This window comes from Camarhynchus parvulus, chromosome 6 (genome assembly GCF_901933205.1).
Source record: "Camarhynchus parvulus chromosome 6, STF_HiC, whole genome shotgun sequence".
Classification (NCBI taxonomy): Eukaryota; Metazoa; Chordata; class Aves; order Passeriformes; family Thraupidae; genus Camarhynchus; species Camarhynchus parvulus.
Genome location: NC_044576.1, coordinates 343899 through 366545, shown reverse-complemented (window position 1 = coordinate 366545; position 22647 = coordinate 343899). Strand labels below are relative to the sequence as shown.

Sequence of the window (22647 nt, the reverse complement as noted above, 5' to 3'; positions counted from 1 at the left end):
CATCCTGCGTATCGCGAATTTTCAGGAGCCAGTCGGCCACTCCGGGCCTATGGCCCCCAAACATAAACAACGGGCCTTTCCCTCTGAAACAAAACTCACCAGCCCCGGTCTTTGATGGCAGATTGTGGGACTCCGTTGGCACTATCAAACCAGCCCGAGTTGGCACTGGTGCCAGCTTGGGTCTGGGAGGCATCCTGCGTATCGCCGATTTTCAGGAGCCAGCCGGCCACTCCGGGCCTATGGCCCCCAAACATAAACAACGGGCCTTTCCCTCTGAAAAAAAACTCACCAGCCCCGGTCTTTGATGGCAGATTGTGGGACACCTTCGGCACTGTCAAACCAGCCCGAGTTGGCACTGGTGCCAGCTTGGGTCTGGGAGGCATCCTGCGTATCGCCGATTTTCAGGAGCTGGCCGGCTACTCCGGGCTTATGGCCCTCAAACATAAACAATGGGCCTTTCCCACTGAAACAAAACTCACCAGCCCCGGTCTTTGATGGCAGATTATGGGACTCCTTCGTCACTATCAAACCAGCCCGAGTGGGCACTGGTGCCAGCTTGGGTCTGGGAGGCATCCTGCATATCGCGGATTTTCAGGAGCCAGCCGGCCACTCCGGGCCTATGGCCCCCAAACATATACAACGGGCCTTTCCCTCTGAAACAAAACTCACCAGCCCCGGTCCTTGATGGCAGATTGTGGGACTCCGTTGGCACTATCAAACCAGCCCGAGTTGGCACTGGTGCCAGCTTGGGTCTGGGAGGCATCCTGCGTATCAACGATTTTCAGCAGCCATCCGGCCACTCCGGGCCTATGGCCCCCAAACATATACAACGGGCCTTTCCCTCTGAAACAAAGCTCACCAAGCCTGGTTCCTGATGGCAGATTTTAGGACTCCGTTGGCACTATCAAACCAGCCTGAGTTGGCACAGGTGCCAGCTTGGGTCTTGAAGGCATCCTGCGTATTGTGGATTTTCAGGAGCCAGCCGGCCACTCCGGGCCTATGGCCCCCAAACATAAACACCGGCCCTTTCCCTGGGAAAGAATAGTCACTAGCCGCGGTTTCTGATGGCAGATTGTAGGACTCCGTTGGCACTATCAAACCAGGCCAAGTTGACACTGGTGCCAGCTTGGGTCTGGGAGGCATCCTGCGTATTGTCGATTTTCAGGAGCCAGCCGGCCACCCTGGGCCACAGGCCCCCAGACATAAACCGTGGCCCTTTGCCTCTGAAAAAAACCTCACCAGACGCAGTTCCTGATAGCAGATTGTGGGGCTCTGTTGGCCCTATCAAACCAGCCCAAGTTGGCACTTGTGCCAGCTTGGGTCTTGGAGGCATCCTGCGTATCGCGGATTTTCAGGAGCCAGCCAGCATCCATACATACCCCACTGAGGGAGGACTCTCTATAGGACATGAAAGAACAGAAGCACACACACTGCTGCTCTCAAGGTGAAGAGAAGGGAAGTTTATTTTCTGACTCTAACATTTATAGATTTCTAAAAGTGTCAGTGCATTGGAGGGTGACAGTGCCATCTCTCCAATGTGACCGTGTTCACAGGGGTCTGAGGATGAGCGAAGAGACAAGGATCTGACTCCATGTTTCTGAAGGCTTGATTTATTATTTTATGATACATATTACATTAAAAGTATACGAAAAGAAGAAAGGATTCCATCAGAAGGCTAACCAAGAATAGAAAAAGAATGAATAACAAAGGCTTGTGACTGACCAAGACAGTCCAGACAGCTGGACTGTGATTGGCCATTAATTACAAACAACCACATGAGACCAATCACAGATGCACCTGTTGCATTCCACAGCAGCAGATAACCATTGTTTGCATTTTGTTCCTGAGGCCTCTCACCTTCTCAGGAGGAAAAAATCCTAAGAAAAGGATTTTTCATGAAAGATGTCTGTGACATCTCCAATGACACTGGACAAACCAACAGTCCATCAAATTTCTCCTCCTCCATAAAAGAATGTAAAACAAGTTGTTATTTACAGAAAGTGTGTGGGAAAGTTTGGTACAAGAATGAAAACATCAGAAGGCTTAGAAAAACTTTAAAAAAATCAGGGTGACAAGAGGACAGTCCAGGCAAATCTTTGGAGAAAGCCATTTGCAGCTGATGTGAGCATAGCTCACATAATAAAAAATATATAGCTGCATAACAAAAACTCCCTTTCCTCCTGCAGCACATTTGTTTGCTTCCAAGCCCCCAACACCAACACTAAACCTGGTCCAGCCCTGCAGCAGGGAGCTGAGGGGGGCCAAAACCAGGTCAGGCACAGGCTCAGCTGGTCTCCTTTGAGCAGAAGCTGCAGCAGATGCATCTCCTCCCCTTTGTGCCCCTTCATCCCTTGCTCCTCCCTTGCTCCCTGCTGCCTTTGCTGCGCTGCTTTGCCAGCTCCCAGCTCCCTTCCCCCCTTGGCCAGTTGGATTGAGCTCCAAAGGCTGCTGGAAAAGGCAGAGTGGGGCAGGCACAGCATCCCCTCTGTGCTGGGCTGCCAGCACTGGGGCTCTCCAAACGCTTGCTCATGGTACCAGGGATTTGTGGGCTCAGGTTCACATCCTGGGCTCCCCCTCAGCAATTCTGCAGTGCTTGCATGGCTCGTTTCACACCCACAGAGGAGAGGGGGCTGGTTGTCTGAGAAAAGCACAAGGTCCTTCCATGCCAGGCAGATCAGATCCACACTCCTGGGCTGGGAGATGGGCAAAGAGCCCTGCTGGCTGAGTGATGCTCTGTTCTTTTCAGGTTTTTAAAGTTTTCTTATATTTACATTCTTGTAACAAATTCTCTTAAGCACATTTCTGTAAATAATAATTACTGTGTTACAATCTTTTTTGGAAGAAGAAAAACTTGATGAACTGTTGGTTTGTCCAGTGTCATTGGAGACGTAGCACTGTCACCCTCCAATCTACTGGCATTTTTGAAAATCTCTAAATGTTGAAATCAAAAATTAAACTCCCCTTCTTTTTACCTCAAAAGTTCCAGTGTCAGCATAATTTTATTTTGTGTCCTACAGCTGAGGGGATGGTGGTGATCACAGAAACCAGAAACAAAATCTGGGAGTGCATTTTTGGGCAGGTGAGGGGAGACACATGGACCCAGCTGAGCTCCAGCCAGGGTCTCTCTTCTGGAACTCAGCTCTGGGGAGCAACTCCCTCTCCTAAAGCTCCTGGAGAACTGGATGGCAGTTTTTGTGTCACTGTGATATTTTATGAAAATCCTTTCGCTAGGATTTTTCTCCTGAGAAGCCTCAAAAAAGAAGTGTAAACAATAATTATCTGATGGCTTGGGATGTGGTTTGGAGGTTGCTTACCCACAGGTGCATCTTTGATTGGTCTCATGTGGTTGTTTTTACTTGATGATCAATCATGGTCCAGCTGTGTCAGACTCTCTGCTCAGTCACAGGATTTCATCAGAAGGCTAGAAAAGAATGAATAATAAAATCTTTTCTTCTATTCTTTAGTATATCATTTTCTTTTAATATAATTTATATAACAAAATAATAAATCAGCCTTCTGAAACATGGAATCAAGATTCTCATCTCTTCCCTCATCCTGGGGAGCCTCAAACTCCACCACAGGTTTGGATCCCTGCAGTGTTCCTCCTGGCTAGAGCATCATTCCAAGCCTTGGAGCTGGGCTCCATGGCTGCTTTTGATGTCAAAGATGCATTTATCCCAATTTATCCCAGGATCATGGGGTAAGTTGGGGTTGGAATGTGATGATCACCTAGCTCCAAAGCCCTGCTGCCATAGGTAGGGACACAAATCAACCCACCCAGGCACAAGATGCAGCTACACTTTTATTTTATCCCAGATGCAGCAGCCTCATTCCACCCCTCCAGCACCATTTCCCTCCTCATCCCCCCCAAGGTTTCCTTACCTTGAGCTCCTTGGCATGGCCCACGCTGAGCAGCAGATGTGGCTTCTCCCAGGCACTGTCACCACTTCCCTGCTGTTCTCTGCAATTCCCTATAAATCATCCCTCTCCTTTTGCAGGGGATCACCCACAGCTCATGGCTCAGAGGCCTGGCAGCACCCACCCCCACACCATGGCATTCCCACCAGCTTTATGCCCAGACCTGGTTCTCATCCAGTCTGCATCTGCATTGATTTTTCTCCTCATTTATTAACCTTCCTCAGCTGCATGCCACCAAAACCAAAGCATAAATCCCCTTTTTCTCACTCCCCTCTGCCACAGGAAAGCTCTCCAAGCAATGATCTCAGGGCTCCTTCACCCAGCCCTTGCCAGGGATTTCTCTGAGTTCACAATCCAAGCTGGGAGAGAGGGATGACCAAAAGGAAAACTGCAAGCTGAAACTGCATGCATCAGTGCACCTCCAAGAGAAATCATTCCAGACACCAGCAGTTGCACAGGATCAGGAATTCTCTTTATTAGCAACAGTACCAGATAATTAAGCTCTCCTCCAGAGGAATTTGGGCTGCAACAAGGAGAGGAGGAGCAGAGATGCAAAGCAGGAAAAAACCAAGCCAAATCTCATCATTCCTTGGATTGGGGGGAAATGCACAAGGTGAAGGCCACAAAGGGAATTTTTGGTTGCCAGCACCAAGTTGGGTTGGGCTTTTTGACCAACTACTGCATTATTCCAGCACCAGGGAGGGGATGGGAGCTCTGACCCCAGGAGGGGCTCCCAGCACCCCAACCCTCAGCCCTTGGGTGGGCCAAGACAGTCCCTGGAGGCCAAAGAGCTCCAAATCCAAAGGGACAGGATTAAGAACCCACACATTCCACAAAGCTGCTCCTCACCCCACACATTTTCCACTTTGAAATAAAAATCAGGCATCAAGCAAAACTGTGTGTGTGTGTGTGCATTGCCAAGGGGCCCAAACTAAACACTGCTTTAGGGAAGGATTTGTGTAAAAACCCAGTGTCCAGCACACCCACATGGCACCCTGGGGCAGTGACCAGCACAGATCCTGCTGCTCTCCCCACATCCAGCAGCTCCACCACTCCCTGGGCAAGCAGGAGGTGCTGAGAGAGCATCCAGGAATGGAGCATCTACTCCTAACCCAAGGAATCCATTTCCACAGACAGCATCTCTGAGCATCACGGCACTTCCCAAGCTCTGCCTTCACACCCTTGCTGATCACTTCACCTCTCCTAGAGCATAAGTCCAGCCAATTTGAGAAAATAAATACAGTAATCGGATTTAGTCCAGGCTGAGCTGGCATATGGGAGTTTAAATGACTTTAAAAGCCAGTTGTCTTTGGGTGGGCCATATTTTTTGGGTGTCACAGTAGCTCACCCCTCTGAAAACATCTGGAGGCCATATGGTGCCTGTCTACACAAATTAACCAGATTTCTGCTGTGAACCTCACACCAGGGCCTCTCTCATACCTCTTCCTGGTTTTCACAGAGAGCACAGACTGAAGACACCCTAAAAAACTCAGGTTAGGCTCACTCAGTATTTCACTTGCCTTGGGGGCCACATCACAGTCACAGCAGGAACAATGCTCCTCTCAGCTTGCCCAGGGAATAGTCCTCAACACTAGTGGCACCAGGCTGGGAGGTAGATGATCCCTCAGTTCAGTTTTACATGGAAAAATTAAAGCAAGCAAAATTCCAAGTGAAGCATTTTCCCTTATATATATATAAATTTTTTTTGTGTGCAATGATTGTATGAAATCTGTGCAAAACTGTGCCCCAATCCCTGGGGCAGCTGCTACTTGTTCCCTAAGTTGTGAGAAGGTGCTCCAGGGCTCAAATCCCTTTTAGTTCAACACCACCATCACAGCTGAGTGAGAGGTGAACCCTCCCTAAGACCACCCAACCCCTGAAGGGCTGAACAGTGCAGCACCAAAACCCAAGGTGCCCCCAAAAGCCCTGGGTTCAATTTAAAACCACTGGCACACAGGTAAGGGATGTCCCTGGTGCTTCCCTGAGCATCCTGGGGAGGATGAGGCTGTTTTGGTCCCTGCTCCATTCAACTGGGGAGCGACAATGTCTGACAGAACCCTCCCAAGCACAGGAGATGCCCCTTCCTAGAAGGGAGAATTTCCCTCTGCATCCCCCCTGGATGCAGCTACCCCCCTGCCCAGACAGGCAGGCTGCCTCAAAACCACTTTTTTGGGAAAAAACCCCCAAACCCTAAATCCCCAACAACTGAGGATATCCTCCTCCTGCAGCTGCCCCCTCTACACGAGGTGCACCACAAAAACAGCACAGGCAGAGCCCAGAGCCAGCCCCAGCACCAGGTAAAAGGACATCACCACCCCTGCTGCCTCAGCCAGCTCTTTGGGCACGATTTTGGGGCCATAGACCATGACCAGAGTGCCCAGGTAGCCATTGCTGAGCCCCAGCAGGGCTGTGAACAGCACGGGGTAGATGTCCCTGTTGAACAGCACGGTGTGGATGTGAGCCCGGGGCTGGTAGTTGCTGAGGATGAAGAAAGGGAGGAAGATGGTTCTGAGGAGGACAAGGGCAGGCAGCAGTTTGCTCTTGGGGCCTGGCACCTGGATCCAGGCAGTGACCTGCCTCCCACACCAGTCAGCAAAGTTGTACAGGAGGAAACAGGTGAGTGGTGTGAAGTACTTGGTGCTCCACGGGCTCCCCGAGGATTTGCTGACAGACTCAATGTTGGAGGAGAGGGAAGGGAAGATGATGATGGAGATGAAGAAGACATAGAAGAGGCAGAAGCCGAGGAGGGCAGTCTTCTGCAGGATGGGGCGAAGTGGGGGGATGCCAGCACTCCTTGTGAGGAAGGAGGAGCTCACGGTGCCTCCTGGCTCTGCCTGGTCCTCCACGGAGCTGTCAGGGGGCACAGTGACCACAGAGGGGCTCTCCTTCTGGCTGCTCAGGTAATACCTGGAGAAAGAGACACAGGGAAGCATGGGGGAATGCAGCTGAGACTTGGAGAGAAGCTGGAGACACAGGTATGCCTGCTGGATCCAGCAACTCCACCATCACTGTCACATTTCCTGAGAAATCCCCTCACCAGTATTTCTTCTCCTGAGAAGATCAGAAGCCTCAGCTTCTCCTGTGTTTGCTGCTCTGGAATGTGGTCTGGAGATTGTTTATGCAAACATGTGAATTGTTTTTACTTAATGACCAATCACCATCAGCTGTGTCAGACTCTGAGGAGTCAGTCACAACTTATTATTCATTCTTGTTAAGCCTTCTGTCTGTATCTTTTTCTTTAGTATATTTTTAGTATAGTATTCTTTAATATAAGTACATAAAATAATAAATCAGCCTTCTGAGAACATGGAGTCAGATTCCTCATCTCACCTCATGCTGGGGACCCTCACAAACACCACACCTGCAGCTCCCACCTCATACAGAGAGGTGACCCTTGCACATCCACCATGCCCTCTCCCCATCTCTCTGCACCCTCAGTGTTCACAGAGGGGACCCTACTGCATGCAAGCCCTTGGGGGTTCTGGGGGCTACAAGCACCAACCAGACCAATGGGCCACACACACCCAAGTGGCAGACAGGATTTGGGGACACTCCCGGCTGCCTGCCTCCGGGTTAGGGCTCTCTGCTGACTCCACACATTTTGGGAGAGGCAGCACTGTGGGCCCTGGGAAAGCTTGGCAGAAACTCAGCACGGGGCTGAAGCTCAGTTTCAGCCTGTGGTTTCGGTGAAAGGGGAAGTGCAGCTGGCGGCGGTGACAGGGCAGGGACCAGCAGGGCGAGTGTCCCATGGATCCCCCAGCAATCCCACTGCAATCCCTCTGTGGGATGCCCTGGCAGGCTGGCACCCACCTGGAGTACTCCAGCCTGGGCAGCAGCAGGTACACCACGATGCAGAGGACGATGAAGATGTCAGCGGTGAGGAAGTAGGCCAGGGCGCTGTCGGTGACGTCGGCCGCCGCTGCCAGGTCTATCACAGAGGCCACGGCGCTGATGGTGCCACCCATGGCCTGCCCTGTGTGTGCCAACAGAGGTGGGCACAGTGAGGGACACACAGCAACAGGGGCAACCCACAAACTCCTCTTGTGACATGCACAGCTCCCCAGGGAGCAGTGCCCCACAGCCGGCTGCACAAACAAGCTCCTCTCCATCTCCACAGCCCAGGTGCCATCCTGCACCCACTTCCAACACAGGCTCAGGGCTTGCAGCTCCCCAGTCCTTTTGCTGGGTTTGCAGGCCCCCAGTCCTTCAGAAAAAGTCCAAACCTTTCCCAAAGCCTAAACTTGGCTTTCCACCAGCACACAGAATCAACCATCCCTTCTGTACTCCCCCAGATGGGGATTCAAGGCACCAGAGGCAGGAATGCCATCTCAGGGATGTGGTGCTTTCCTTCACAGAGATAAACTCATTAAAAACACTCCTGTCTTGGCCCCAGGAAAATTTTCACCATCCCGATTTTCCCCCCCCTTTCTCCTCTTGGTTTGTCAAGCATTCCACAGCACATTTATAATGTTAGCAATGCTCCAGGGAGCTCATCACTCACAGCTCCCAAGCTGCCCCTCATCACCCATGGAAACGCTGATCAGAAAGGAACAAACAAGGCAAAGCTACTGGAAATGACAGGGCAGGGGGATATCACCTCCTTCCCTCCTTTCTCCCTGCACCCAGCAACACTCCAGGGTCACTTTATGGCTGTTTACAGAAACCAAAGCTCATGTGACCGAGCGAGTTTCTCCTCCAGCAACTTCCCTTTATCATTAGGGCAAAGTTAAGCTTCTAAAACAAACCCCCACATGACAAAACCCCCAGAGAGAAAACCACAGAGCCGAGCAGGGAAAGTCCAAGAGCACGATCCCAGTGGGATCAGCCAACCTGAGAGCAGAGCCTGCAGGTTCCTCATGGGGAAGCAGCTGCTGAGGCCGAAGATGCTGCTGGAGAAGACGGTGGAGGCACTGCTGACCACGGCCACGCAGCCCACAGTGAGGGTGAAGAAAGGTGTGGTCCAGGTGGAGGTGTCCACCTTGACCAGCACCGTGATCACCAGGAACACAGCCAGCATGACAAAGAGGGACGACAGGATCCGAACACTGGCAGCAACCCTGGGCACAAAGGGAAGGAGTCACTGCTGCGCTTCAAACCACAACGTGAAGGTTAAATGTGGGATAGGGGCAGCTCCTGTGCTGGCAGAAAGGGTAAAGAAAATAAAGAAAGAGAGATGGGAGGAGGTGAGGAAGCAGTGAGGCAGGGAGCTGGAGTCTGGAGATTAGCCATGCAAACCCATGCCTGCAAGCATGCAGCAGTTTGATGTGGGATAAGGAAGGGTGCAGATGAAGGCAGGAGGCTGTTTGAGGTTTAAGCCAAGCTTGCAGCAAGGTGCAGCTGGTCCATTTCTCATCCCAGTCCAAATGAGGACTGGTAAGACCAAGGCAAGGTGTTGGATGAGCCTGGCTTTTGTCAACCACTCCCCTGATGACAATAAAGGTATTTTTAAGAGGCAAGACTGTTTCCAAGCAATTAACCAAGGAATTTATTTACTCAAGCCAACTTGTGGAGGAAGGCGCTTCTCCCGCTTCACCTCAGCTGGCTGCAACTCAGGCAGGGGCAAGGAGGGGAATTTTGGCTGCACAGAGAGGCTGAGCTCAGGATGCCCTGTGGTTTCCCCCTGAGCTGGGAAGCTGGAAAGAAGACAGGAGCAAAGCCAGGGAGAAATGTGGCTCGGGTACTTGGAAACAGAGCAACACTTACTTGTTGACAAGCAAGAAGTTTCCAATCAGGCACAGCACTGAGGGTATGGTGGAGGCAATGGAGATGTAACTCTCAAAATAGTCCTGCCAGGGAAAAACAAAACCCAGATCAAGTAAAAAACATTGCAGGGGGAACAACACACGAATTTCAGGTCTTGAATATGACACAACAGGGGGTTATGGTGTAGGTGTCCACCTTGCAGTGTTGTAGCCCATGCTGCAAATTGCTCAGGGCAATGGGAATTCTGGGATTTGCCCTCCCATAGCCCTGGGCTGTTTCAGGAAATCAGGGCCATAAATACAGAAGGAAAAAAAAACAAACAGTGAAAGAAATAGCTGCCATGGTGCTGTGCACCATCAAAGTGTAGCTGCTCCCTCTCCTCTCCCCTGGAGGGGCTTAATCCCATTTTTTTGCTGCAGGAATCTCAGCCAGCAGGTAGGATGATGCACACAAACAGGAGGATGACCTACATGTCCACCCCTATCACACCAGGTTTTCATTTTCTGCACTTATTCAGCTACAGAGATGGAGATCTCACCACATCCAACCAGGAGAAGGCACTTGGCAGGTTTTCTCTGCACAGTTCATTATTTTTTACAGCTTGGCATAATTTTTAATCAGTTTACAAGCACGTTCATCTCCTCTTCCCTATCAGGAGCTTCACTGGAAGCAACAGGAAATCTAATAATCACTCCTAGAGGGTCTAGATAGGTAGAGACTTAATTCTCTGTGCTTGTGGCATCAGCTCAGCCAAGCAGGAGGCTCAAAGCTCTGTGGCCACATGATGAATCAGGAGAAAAAAGACAAAGCAAAACACAAAGCTGGCTGCTAAAATGCAGCTTATTTACCCACCTACTTAAAACAAACCTCCAAACCATCCTGGGAATACTCAGTAAACTTGCTTAAAAAGTTAATTTGCTTCTGCTTCTGGGGAGGAAAAATGACTTTTTAATGTTTTGCACCAAGCAGAAGTGCACTCAAAGACATCCCAGGGAAATATTCATTCATTCCCAGCAAATGGGCTCACACCAGCAGTGAGGAGAGAATTGGGCAAGTATTTAAGAGCCACAGTTTTAATGCTGCAGCAGAATGGTGGGTGGCAAATTTAATCCATGCCTGGACCAGTGGAAAAGATCAGGTTCCATACCCCTCTCTCCTGCTTGCTAGGTTTTAATCCATCTGCAATGGCAACTCTTCTCCCTCCTTGGGTTTTCCCACCCTTCAGAGATATGCTTTCATTTTTGGCACTGCAGGACATACCCAGCTCTTCTGCCTTCCTGCTGAGCCCTTAAAATAAACCCCAAAGCAATCCTGACACCTTCCTCCCACATCCAGGTCTGATGGGGCCAAGTGTCAAGTGTCATCCCTCAGCACAGAGCTGAGGAAGTGTTTAACCCCACACTAACTTCAAACATGTTGCCAGGATGCCTTAGAAAGCCCCAAACCAGATCAAAGCGTCGTGGTGGCAAACCCAGCACAAGATGCTTTTGCAAAGGAGTTTTTACCCTGCTCCTGCCAGGCTGGAAAAGGAATCCAGGTGTGTGAAGGTGGCTGAAGGTGCTGGAGTGTTGCTGAGCACAGGGCATGAAACCAGGAGCAGTGGAAAGGCTGGAGCCAGGAGGTGCCTGTCAGTCAGAGGTGCATCCCCCCAGAGTGCAGCTCTGTGTGCAGGTAACCCCTCCTGCTGCAGCACTGTGACCAGGTTCACAGGGGTCTGAGGAAGAGGGAAGAGATGAGGATCTGACTCCATGTTTCAGAAGGCTTGATTTATTATTTTATGATATATATTACATTAAAACTATACTAAAAGAATAGAAGAAAGGATTCCATCTTTCTTTTTTCAGAAGGCTAGCTAAGAATAGAATAGGAAAGAATGATAACAAAGCTCTGTGTCAGACTCTCTGTCCAAGCCAGCTGGGCTGTGATTGGCCATTTTTTGATTTTGATCTTCAGGCACTGCAGGAGCTTGGGCACTTCAGTTTAATTCAGTTTCTTGCTTTTCAGCAGCACACCTGCAGCATCCTGGTACAAGCAGTTCCCTTCCTCTCCATCAAAAAAAGCAGCTGACACTTAACAATGAAAATTAAAAGAGCTGTGGGTGTATGGGAGTGAGAAACTGCAGGGGGAACACGGGCATCACACGTGGCCCTGTGTTTATATAAAAACAAAAAGTGCCCAAACCACCTGAACAAGCTCTGCCACGAGAGGAGGATGTGACACAGCCTCAGTGCTCCAAAACTTTTTCCACAAAGCCACAAAGAAACAAACCCACAGCTGAGTCAGGGAGGCACAGGGAAATAATGTTGCTGTGGCAGGAGGAGCAGGAGAAAGCAGCCTTTCTGGGGACAGAAAGGGGCCATTAACCTGCCACCCCAAGGCTGCCTCATCCATCAGCCCATGACAAGCTCCTTGCTCCATATGCCACAGCCAGATGTTGATCACTGCAAGGAGATACTCATGGTACACCTGCCAGATCATGAAGGACACAAAAAAGACCACCACAAACACACCCTGCACTGCAGAAATTGCCCTGTGAAAGGTTAAGGCATATTTTTTCAGATTCACCTTAACACTTAGCAGTCCAAATACAGGTAAAAGGCAGACCTCAAAATGACTTGAAGCATCTTTCCTACAGCTATTTGTAAATAAATACCAAATAAACCTTTCCCTCTGGGGCAGGGGAAACCTTTCCTTGCAGCAGGTGAGACCCTAGAGGATGTTCACTTACCTTCTGGGGAAATGGAGGGGGAAAATGAGCCTGTTAGGAAGGAGAACAGGCGATTTTTTCTGCCTCCAAAGCAGCACTCACCCGCAGGTCTGAGGCCACCTGCCCTGCCGGGCCGGGCTCATCCGAGCAGTTCTGCAGCTTGTACCTCCAGTAGTGTTTGGCCGTGATGAAGAAATTCCAGGGCAGGAGGGACCCGATGCCCAGGAGGAAAAATATCAGGTAAGCCCCGTGCCAGCGGTCCCTGGGCTTCTGGAGGCTGTACCCACTCCCTACAGCATCCTCCAGCAGGGGCTCCTGGTCCGGGGGAGAGCTGCCAGCTGCCGGGAACATCGTGCTGGCCCGCTGGGAAAAACAACAGGGACATTGTCACACCAGGGCTGCTCACAAGCTGTGCCTCCAGCCTACTCTGGCCCCGGGAAATCACAGAATCATGGAGTGGTTTGGGTTGGGAAGGACCTCCAAGCCCATCTCACTGCAGCCCGGGTAGCTCAAAGTCCTGGCCAGGGACACTTAGGAGTCATTCCAACCCCCCTGTCCATGGGTAGGGACACCTTCCACTATCCCAGGCTGCTTCAAGCCCTGTCCAACTCAACCCTGGACACTTCCAAGGATCCAGGGGCAGCCACAGCTGCTCTGGGCACGCTGTGCCAGGGCCTCGGCAGCCAAACACGGGAGGAGCGAGCCAGGGTTGGGAAGCCACGGGGAAAGGGACCGAGATTCCGCAGATGCCACCCATAATTAATAATTAACCCGTCCCCTTGGACTTGCAGGAGTAAGAAATCTCGCTTAGCGCATGCCACGCTCCAAAGAACACCCAACGGCAGCTGCCAGACCCACAGCGCCGTCGGGCTCTGCAGAGCAAGGCGCAACCTCGTAGTAACACGGCCGGGCTTTCGGAAAGCACTTGTAAACTACTCCAGCACCAGCCCAGCGCAACGTCAGCCAGCTGTGACAAATGACTCACAGAGACACACGGCATCATCAGCAGGCGCAGGAAAACCACCTGAAAACGCCGCAGGACCGGCCCGGGGTACCGGCACCTCAGAGCCCCCCCACTCTGGGCACCAGCACCCTCAGAGCCCACCCCGGACGGGCAGAGCGCGGGGGGAGGCGGAAATGCCAGAAACCGCGGATTTTGCGAACAAACCGGGAATTTCGGCAGCGGGGAGTGCTGCTCCTTCCCTCCCTCCCCGCAGCCTCTCGTTCTACCCACGCGTCCCCGCTCCACCCGGCCCCGATACCGCGGAACTTACGCGGGTCCCGCCCGGCCCGGCCGCCACCGCGCCGCCTCAGGGCTCTGGCCCCGCCCCGCCTTTGAAGGGAAAACCACGCCCACCCGCAGCAACGCCACGCCCCCTATCTTGACCACGCCCCTATGGGGATTGGCCACGCCCCGCAGAAAAAGCGGGCGGCACGGGCCGACCACGCCCCCTCAGTGCTGGCCACGCCCCCTCTGCCACGCCCCTCCATCCCAAATACCTGTAATAAAATGGTTATTAAAATAATAATATAATTCGAGTAATAATAATTTGGACAATTTGCATTAGGACAATATGAGACAATAAAAACAAAGAGTTACAGACAGTCCGGGTACCTTTTCTGGGCAAACCAAGCCCGAAAACGGACCCACGTTAACAGAGGATTAACCCTTAAAAGCAACAGCCTGTTGCATATTCATACACCTCATCCATGATGCAGAAATTCCATTCAAACACAGGATTCTGTCTGGGCAGTGTCAGCTTCTTCCTCTGAATCCTGACTGAGTCTTCAGGGCTGAGCAAGGTGGCAAGAAGTTCGTTTCTTCTGATAATGGAGCAATAAATTCTCTTTCTCTGAAAGATTCAGGTGTCCTGTAGCTGCTATCTTGGTGGGAGTACCTCATTCCTCTCTTTTTAAAAAAAGTATCCTGCATAGCATAGTTTGTATTTTAACATTATGTTATAACCTAAAACTGTATTTAACACACTATTGAAGAAAATTAATGCAGCACAGCTTTCTAACACAACGCATATAACATTCATTTGAATATTTGTGAAAAGCCAATCATAAAATATGCATTTTCCACAGGGCCCAAGTTCAATGTGCCATTGCAGGGATTTGGGGTGGTTGAATTGGAAGGGGAGTCAGCAAACTGGGTGTTTCAACATGAGAACAGAGAGTGGAATTGGGCACCAGCTGGTACAAGTTACCCATGGATGACCATCCATGGATGTGGGCCCTTGGAAAGATGGTTTGGTGCAAAACGTGCCCAGAGAAAGCAGCGTGGGAGGTGGAGGTTAAAGGGACAACTGGGAATGGCTTTAAGCTGATAAGAGGACAGGTTTATATGGGATATTTGGAAGAAATTCTTCCCTGGGAGGGTGGGCAGGCCCTGGCACAGGGTGCTCAGAGAAGCTGTGGCTGCCCCTGGATCCCTGGAAATGTCCCAGGCCAGGCTGGACCAACCTGGCCTGATGTCCCATGGCAGGGGTTGGAACAGGACTGTCTGTAACATCCTTTACAAAGAAAACCACTCTGGGAAGGCTGGGCATTTTCCTGTGGCTAAGTTAGGATCACTGTGCTGGCAGGGCAGCAATTTCATCCCCATTTTCCCTCCCTGCTTGCAGAATTCCCACTCCTGCCCAGAGCACGGACAATGTTGCCATCTCCTGGTGGCAATGAGCTGGACGGGCTGAGTGGCCCAGGCGGGGACAGTGAGCTCCTGGAACCTCCCTGCAAACCCTTCTGGCTTCCTTCCCTTGCTGGGACTTTATCAAGATAAAAATTTTCTCACCTCCAGCCAGTGTGGATGGTTAGTTTGCGCATCTTTGCTGTTTGTTTTGGTGCCTGGAACTACTTGAAATGTAGATATTAGCTCAAATCATGTATTGCTTTTAGTACAAAAATGAAAATATTAATGATGCCATTAATATGAAACATGCAATATGTGAATTATAGGCATGTCATGGGCAGATGTGTCACCTCAGAATCTGAGCAAAAGCCATGAAGTGAAATCTTAATCATATCCAAAATCTCATCTTTACTTTTCTCCTGGAACCTCCCTGCAAACTCTTCTGGCTTCCTTCCCTTGCTGGGACTTTATCAAGATAAAAATTCTCTCATCCCCAGCCAGTGTGGATGGTTAGTTTGTGCATCTCTGCTGTTTGTTTTGGCGCATGGAACTACTTAGAACGTAGACTTTAGCTCAAATCGTGTACTGTTTTTCGTAAAAAAATGAAAATGTTTATTGTGCCATTAATATGAAACATGCAATCTGTGAACTGTAGGCATGCCATGGACTAATTTTTCTCTGTTGCAACCTCAAACAGGGAACGTTTTGACCAGATTTGTCACTGTCACTGTTATATTTTCTGGAAAAATCCTCTTGCCCAGGATTTTCTCCTGGGAAGCTGAGAAGCCTCAGAGAAAAAGGAATACAATATGATCTCATTTGCTTCTCCTGTGTTTTGCTGCTTTGGAATGTGGTTGGAGATTGTTTATCCAACATGTGAGTTGTTTTGACTTAATGACCAGCCACCATCAGCTGTGTCAGACACTGAAAAGGAGTCACAAGTTTTCATTATCATTCTGAGTAAACCTTCTGTCTGTATCCTTTCTCTATTCTTTAGTATAGTTTTAATGTAATATAATATAATATAATATAATATAATATAATATAATATAATATAATATAATATAATATAATATAATATAATATAATATAATATAATATAATATAATATAATATAATATAATATAATATAATATAATATAATATAAATTAGCCCTCTATGAACACGGAGTCAGATTCTCAGTTCCTCCTTCATTCTGGGGACCTCTGCAAATACCGCATGTCACCTCAGAATCTGGGCAAAAGCCATGAAGTAAAATCTTAATATTATCCAAAATCTCATCTTTTTCTGGGCATCAGCCTGGCTGGGCTGTGGGGTGACTGGAGCAGAGTTTCCACCTGTCAGAGTCTCCTCTCACCACCCAGGGGTGACTTCATGGTCCATCTCAGATGGGGAAACAGCAGGAATCCCCTGAAGCCAGGTGGGATGCTGGAGGACAGGGATGCCCCACCTGCAGCTGCAGCTCCATGCTCCATTCCAGAATTAGGAGCCTCCTCAAGGCAGGTCTCATAAGCTCTTGGAGGTCTATTTCACACCCAAGATAGCTCAGCTACCTTAGAAGGCATAAAATCAGCAGGATGGCTTCTGTGGCAGTGTTGGAAACAAAAAGTTTTAATAAAAGGCAAAATAACAAACAGAGAAAAACCGAACCAGGTGCAGGAGGTTCCTGCTCCTGGTAAAACACCTCACAAAAGTGATTGCTTTCTTTGTCCTCTTCTTTTTCTAGTAAATTGCTCTTTTTGGCTCCTGTCCAATTGGCTATCCTTAAGTTTGAGGTGAAGTCCCCCAGATCCTATGAGGTGTCACCAAATTGAGGAGAGAAACTTCTGGGTTTAGTTCCTTTTTGAGGGGACAAAGGATAGTTTTGTCTCTCCATCAACAAGGGGCGCATTCCTGCACATTCCCCCCATCCCAAAGTATCCCCCCAGTCCTGGAAGGGGCATTGCTTTCTGTAGGATATCCCTTGGGGATGGCAATGAATTGCTGAGAGTGTGGCTTAGCCCAGGAGCCACAGCTGTAGCCCTCACCTCCTGCCTGGGGAAGCACCCAAAACCAACCATCCATCAATCTCCAGCTCACTTCCAGCAGGGACCCCCACAGCAGCACCCTCCTGCTGCCATGCCTGTGGCACTGGAGCCCAAAGCAGGTTGGAGGGATGTGGCAGTCACATTTTCTGGGAAAATCCCTTCGCCAGGATTCTTCTCCTGGGAAGCTGAGAAGCCTCAGAGGAAAATGTAGATAATAATTATCTCATTTGCTTCTCCTGTGTTTTGCTGCTTTGGAATGTGGTTGGAGAGTGTTTACCCAACAGGTGGTTGTTTCATTGGTTTCATGTGAATTGTTTTGACTTAATGACCAATCAGGGCCAGGCTGTGTCGGACTCTGGAGAGAGTCACGAGTTTTCATTATTATCTTTTTAGCATTCAGTAAGTATCCTTTCTGTATTCTTTTATATAGTATAGTATGATAAAATAATAAATTATCCTTTTGAGGACATGGAGTCAGATTCATCATTCCTTCCTTCATCTAGGAACCCTGCAAATACACCACCACAGCTTCTCCACAGCTTCCCAGGATTTTTCTGGGAAAGTCTGTGCCTGCTCTCTGCTGCCACAATGGTGCTTTCACCAATGGCCTGCCTGGAGGAGAACCACCAACAGCATGTGTGACTGTCATATTTTCTGAAAAATCCCTTGGCCCATGATTTCTCCTCCTGGGAAGCTGAGAAGCCTCAGAGAAAAATGAAAACAATAATTATCTGATTTGCTTCTCCTGTGTTTTGCTGCTTTGGAATGTGGTTGAAGATCGTTTACCAACAGGTGAATGTTTCATTGGTTTCATGTGAATTGTTTTGACTCAATGGCCAGTTGGGGCCAAGCTGTGTTGAGACTCTAGAAGGAGTCACAAGATTCATTATTATCTTTTTAGCCTTCTGTCTGTATCCTTTCTGCATTCTTTAGTATATCTTAGTATAATATTCTTTAATATAATATACATCATAAAATAATAAATTAACCTTCTGAGAACATGGAGTCAGATGCATCATTCCTTCCTTCATCTGGGAACCCCACAAATACAAGAGAAGGTTCTCACAGGGATCCCCAATCCCTGCAGAGGCCAAACACAGCAGGAATGGTGAGTGATGAACAGCAGAGTGGCAAGCAGATTAAACAGATTGTTTCTTTTTTTTTTTTTTTTTTTTTATTTTTTTTATTATTAGACTAGGAAATATAATTTATTGCATAAAAATTAATTTGTTACAATAGGAATGCTAAACCTTATTTACAGTTCTTTAGTTTACAGAATAAACAGACGAGGGTTTAGAGGACGCCACCGGGCCCATCCCCTGGACATATAAATATGGAAACACATTTTGGGGCAAGAGATGGACACTGCCAGACCACGGGGCTGCCTTGGCCAGAATGCCTGGCTGGAGAAAGCCCTGGGAGGTGTGGAGGAGCTGGCACCCACGGGAGATGGAGGCAAACCCTGCATCCCCCTGCCCTGCTCCTGCTGCAGGCTCCCTGGTCAGAAAAACAGGGAGAAGCTCCCCAGAGATGCACTTGAGCCAAGCCAGGTGGCTGCTGCCTGCCCAAAGGATGGGGGACAGAGATGGAGGGGGATGGAGAGAGGCACCTGTGGGCAGGATGGACAGACAGACAGACAGACACACATCCCAGCACAGTGATCAACAGAGCAGAGAATGGGAGCGAGAGAGATTCCCAGGTGACCTGAAAGAGCTTCTCATCCATCAGAGAGCCCCATGGAGCTGAGAGAGGAGTCCTCGAGACCACGAGCAGCTGGATTGATCCACTGAGTATTTATTGCTCTCCAAATTTGCTTTTTCTTCCTTAGCTCAGAGGGTCTCAGAATTGATCAAATGCAACCCAAAGGATGGATAAATCCCTTCCCACGTGACACAGGAGCTCTCCCAGCAGCAGTTTTCCCATCCAGCACAAGGGGAAAAGATCCCTTCTCTCCCACAGCCTTGAAAACCCAGCAAGAGGTGAACCCCAGGGACCCTGAGACACAGCAGGGAGCAGCTCAGTGCTTCCCAGCAGGGCCTCAGGAGCTGCCCACAGGAATGCTGTCATGTCCCAGCAATACTGAAAGCTCCTCCCAAGCTGCCCTGTGTGCAGGTGATGCTCTCCAGGCTCCCTGGGCGTGCTCCTGTGCCCAGCACTTTGTGGGATGGCACAGGCACTCCAGGGCTCTGCAGCCCAGAGCAGGACATGCTCCTAACACTTCCACTGATGGAGAATCCACAGCCTGGCCGTGTGACCTTGCCTAATCCTGAGCTTACCACCCCCTTCCTATTTTATTTATTTATTTTTTTAACAGAAAATTTCTAAGATACAGCACTCAGTGAGTAACTATTCCTACCTGCAGGCAACCTAAATTTTTTTACCTTCATCAAGACACCGTATCTGTGTGAGGAACCTCGTTCCTGCCTACCCCTGGATTACTTTCCACTCACCCCACAGCTTCCCCATCGTTGTAAAAAACCTATTCCAGGGAAAAGCAGGAGCTGCAGTGAGGGATGGAAACCTGAGCACTGCTCACGAGGCTGTCCCTCATGTCAAAATGCTCAGCCTGGTTGGCAGCTTGGGAATACCAGAGTATCCCTCCCTGAATCCGTGCTGAAATACTGCATCAAAATCCAGGCAGGAGCGCAGGGACCTGAAGTGGATTTGAAGTGGCCACATCCCAGCCTGTCAGCCCCTGCTCTCCCCTGACCCCTCCACACCCCCTCATCACCTCCCTCTGAGCCCCAAGGCCAGGTTTGGGGTGCTCCTGCAAAATCCTGCTGGTTTACAACATCCCCCCCTTTAGCCTCGAGTCTGGAGGTTGGTGCAGGACTGAAATCTTTGGTTTGTACTGAACTTGTGTAAATGAAGGCGTAGCCATCCTAAAAAGCTCCCCCAAACCATGCCAGGGAAGAATTCATTAAAAATACCCAGATCTGGATGCACTCTCCCCACCCTGAACCCTAAATCCAGGGCAGCATCCCTCATCCCTCCTTGCAGGTGGAGCTGTCATTCCCACTGCCAGGGAAAAGGGAGTTTGCAAGGACAAAAGCCTTGGGAAGGGTCTGAGCTGGTCCTGAAGCAGAGGGGTGGAGAGGCACTTCAACCTCTGGACTCCTTTGGGGTCCCAGGACATGTAAACATGTTTTCCTCAACTTGGATCACACGCTTTTCCCTACAAAAGTGTGTCCATTGAAATCTCTCTCTCTAATCTCTCTCTCTGCCACCCCGACCACAGCGACACTCTTGCTCTCACACACCAAAAAAAAAAAAAAAGATTTATAAATCTGTCTTTTTTTTCTTTTCTATATTTTTTTTTAAAAAGGACACATCCAAAGATCTGGATAATAAATTATTTGCGTTTCCTAAGAAACTTTTTTTTTTTTTTTGTTTTTTCTTTCTTACTTGCCTCGTTAAGCTGCCTGAAGCCTTTGACAGAAGTTAAGCCTGGATTGTATTCATCTCTTCCACGCAGAAATGCTATTAAAGGAGGAGGAAGGGAACCCAAAAAGAAGAAGGAAAAGGAAAGCCCCCATCCCGACTCGAGAAGCCCTAATTCCTCCCCGTGCCACGAGGAGGAGGAGGAGGAATGCTGTGTAACACTTGGATTGCTTGTAAACGCTGAGGATGGGTCTCTAAGGCTGACAGCGGTGTAGGGAGAAGCGCCCTCCCCGCTCAGGACGGATGTGCCTCCCCCTGCCACGGGGGGAGGACCCTTCCTCACCCCCTGGTTCGTCCTCCTGGCCCCCCAGGCGTGGGGAGCACCATCAGCAGTCCCCCTCTGTGGCCATGACCACCAGCATCTCGCTCTTGCCCATCTCCTCTAAGGCACTGGCCAGGGTGTTGAGGTCGCCGTCGTCCTGGTGCTCGGCTTCCCACAAGTCCAGGAGCACCCCGGTGGGGCTGGCTTTGGTGGCAAAGTAGTTCAGATACCTGAAAGGGAGAAGCAGGAGAGGGTTGGGCTGTGGTGCCCAGCTGGAGATGGCAGGAGGGAGGATGCTGGACTGTCACAGACGTGTTTTATGAAAAATCCTTTCCTTAGGATTTTTACTCCTGAGAAGCTGAGAGGCCTCAGGAACAAAATGTAAACAGTGATTATCTGCTGCTGTGGAATGCAACAGGTGCATCTGTGATTGGTCTCATATAGTAGTTTCTAATTAATGGCCAGTCACAGCCCAGCTGTCTCAGACTCTCTTGAGAGACACAAGCTTTTGTTATACATTCCATTCTTTGTCTTTCTGTTCAAGCCTTCTGATGAAATCCTTTCTTCTATTCTTTTAGTACAGTTTTAATATAATATATATCATAAAATAATAAATCAAGCCTTCTAAGACATAGAGTCAGATTCTCATCTCTTCCCTCTTCCTGGGCCCCCTGTGAACACCACCACAATGGACCTGTTTGGAACATGAACTTGGATGGGAATGCTGTAACACAAATGGCAAAGCCCTCAAGAGACCCTCTGCAGTTTTTAGACAGAGCTGGTGTTCATGCAAAAGCAATGTAAGCTTTGCTTTGGTGAAATGACCCTTTCTCCCTTTGGTCCTGGGGTGAAACCAGGTGGGAATGGCACAGCCATTGTCCCAGATAAATAAAGGCATTCATAGTGACAGGAGACACAGGACTGTGGCACAGATGGATACCAGAATTTTTGGGTTGGAAGGGACCTTCAAGATCATCTAGTTCCAACCCCCCTGCTGCGGGCAGGGACTCCTTCCATTATCCCAAGGTGCTCCAAGCCCTGTCCAACCTGGATTTGAGCACTTCCAGGGATGGGGCAGCCACAGCTTCTCTGGGCACCCTGTGCCAGGGCCTCACCACCCCCAGAGGAAGAATTTCTTCCCAATATCTCATCTAAACCTCTCCTCTTTTAAAATTTAAAATCATATTCAAGGATAGAGATGGATATAACTATGCAGAGCCATGTCCCCATTTATAGATGGACCCATAGAGCTGGACACAACCCCACTGCATGTCTACAGCTGGCAGAGAGCACAGAGTGAAGCCTCCCAGCTGGGGACACAGGAAGGGAAAGCAAAGCCTGGGGACACCCACCGGTCCATAGAAAGCTTCTGGGCAAGAAGTCTCCAGTCGTTGCCCCTGGAGTTGGGAGCATCCAGGCTGTTGCAGATCTTCTGCCGGATGGAGAGGGGGATTTTGAAGGCGTAGGGTCCCACCTGGGTGGTGGAGGAGGTGGAGGTGGCGGTGGCACCGCTGTGGTGGGAGCGGAGGGTGTCGGACGAGCTGCCGTGCTGGAAGAGGAAGGAGAGGGTGAGATGTTGCTGAAATGTCTGAATGTGTCCCCAGCTGTCCCCCCAGCTCCCCTCTGCTCACCTCTCCCAGCGTGACGTGGAGCTGGAAGATCTGCCCCTCCCCTTCCACCTGCCGGACACAGATCTTGCAGGTGAGCTCGGTGGAGGCCTGGCTGTACCTCTCCAGGGTGAAGGTGCAGTGCAGAGCTCGCTGGCTGCCGCTCCAGATGTGGTAGAAGGGGATTTCCTGTGGGCCACCAAAGCAAGGGCTCAGCCAAGGCTCCCGCAGCTCCCACCTCCTCCAGCCACCCCGAGAGGGATGAGGTGGGACAGCAGGACCTTGTTGGAATCCATAATAACAGAGGGGTTTGGGAAAAGCAGGCCTCAGAGACAGCAGAACTGTGATT

At 49.9% G+C, this 22647-nt stretch overlaps 2 protein-coding genes across 3 annotated transcripts in view; both read right to left on the bottom strand.

Moving 5' to 3' along the window:
- Positions 1-4376: 4376 nt before the first annotated feature.
- Positions 4377-13657, bottom strand: SLC29A3 (solute carrier family 29 member 3). Its single transcript, XM_030951277.1, has 6 exons — positions 13603-13657; positions 12431-12691; positions 9622-9704; positions 8749-8975; positions 7729-7891; positions 4377-6825 (listed from the first exon to the last, which is right to left on the bottom strand). Exons 2-6 carry the CDS (start codon positions 12677-12679, stop codon positions 6156-6158), a joined length of 1392 nt encoding a protein of 463 aa, XP_030807137.1. The 5' UTR covers positions 12680-12691; positions 13603-13657; the 3' UTR covers positions 4377-6155.
- Positions 13658-20298: 6641 nt separating this feature from the next.
- UNC5B (unc-5 netrin receptor B) overlaps positions 20299-22647 on the bottom strand; it is a 60140-nt gene continuing 57791 nt past the window's right edge. For both annotated transcript variants that reach the window (XM_030951120.1, XM_030951121.1), the window contains 3 exons: positions 22323-22487; positions 22044-22240; positions 20299-20921 (listed from right to left, as the gene is read on the bottom strand). In XM_030951120.1, the coding sequence (XP_030806980.1) occupies positions 20756-20921; positions 22044-22240; positions 22323-22487 (528 nt within the window). In that variant the 3' untranslated portion in view covers positions 20299-20755. The remainder of the gene's footprint in view (positions 20922-22043; positions 22241-22322; positions 22488-22647) is intronic.

Excerpts from the sequence above, each read along its gene's own strand:
- SLC29A3 (XM_030951277.1), bottom strand. The coding sequence starts at position 12,679 with ATGTTCCCGGCAGCTGGCAGCTCTCCCCCGGACCAGGAGCCCCTGCTG. Across the intron at positions 7,892-8,748 it reads CCTGCAGGCTCTGCTCTCAG|GGCAGGCCATGGGTGGCACC; the intron begins GTTGGCTGATCC and ends TGGCACACACAG. Across the intron at positions 6,826-7,728 it reads CCCAGGCTGGAGTACTCCAG|GTATTACCTGAGCAGCCAGA; the intron begins GTGGGTGCCAGC and ends CTCTTTCTCCAG.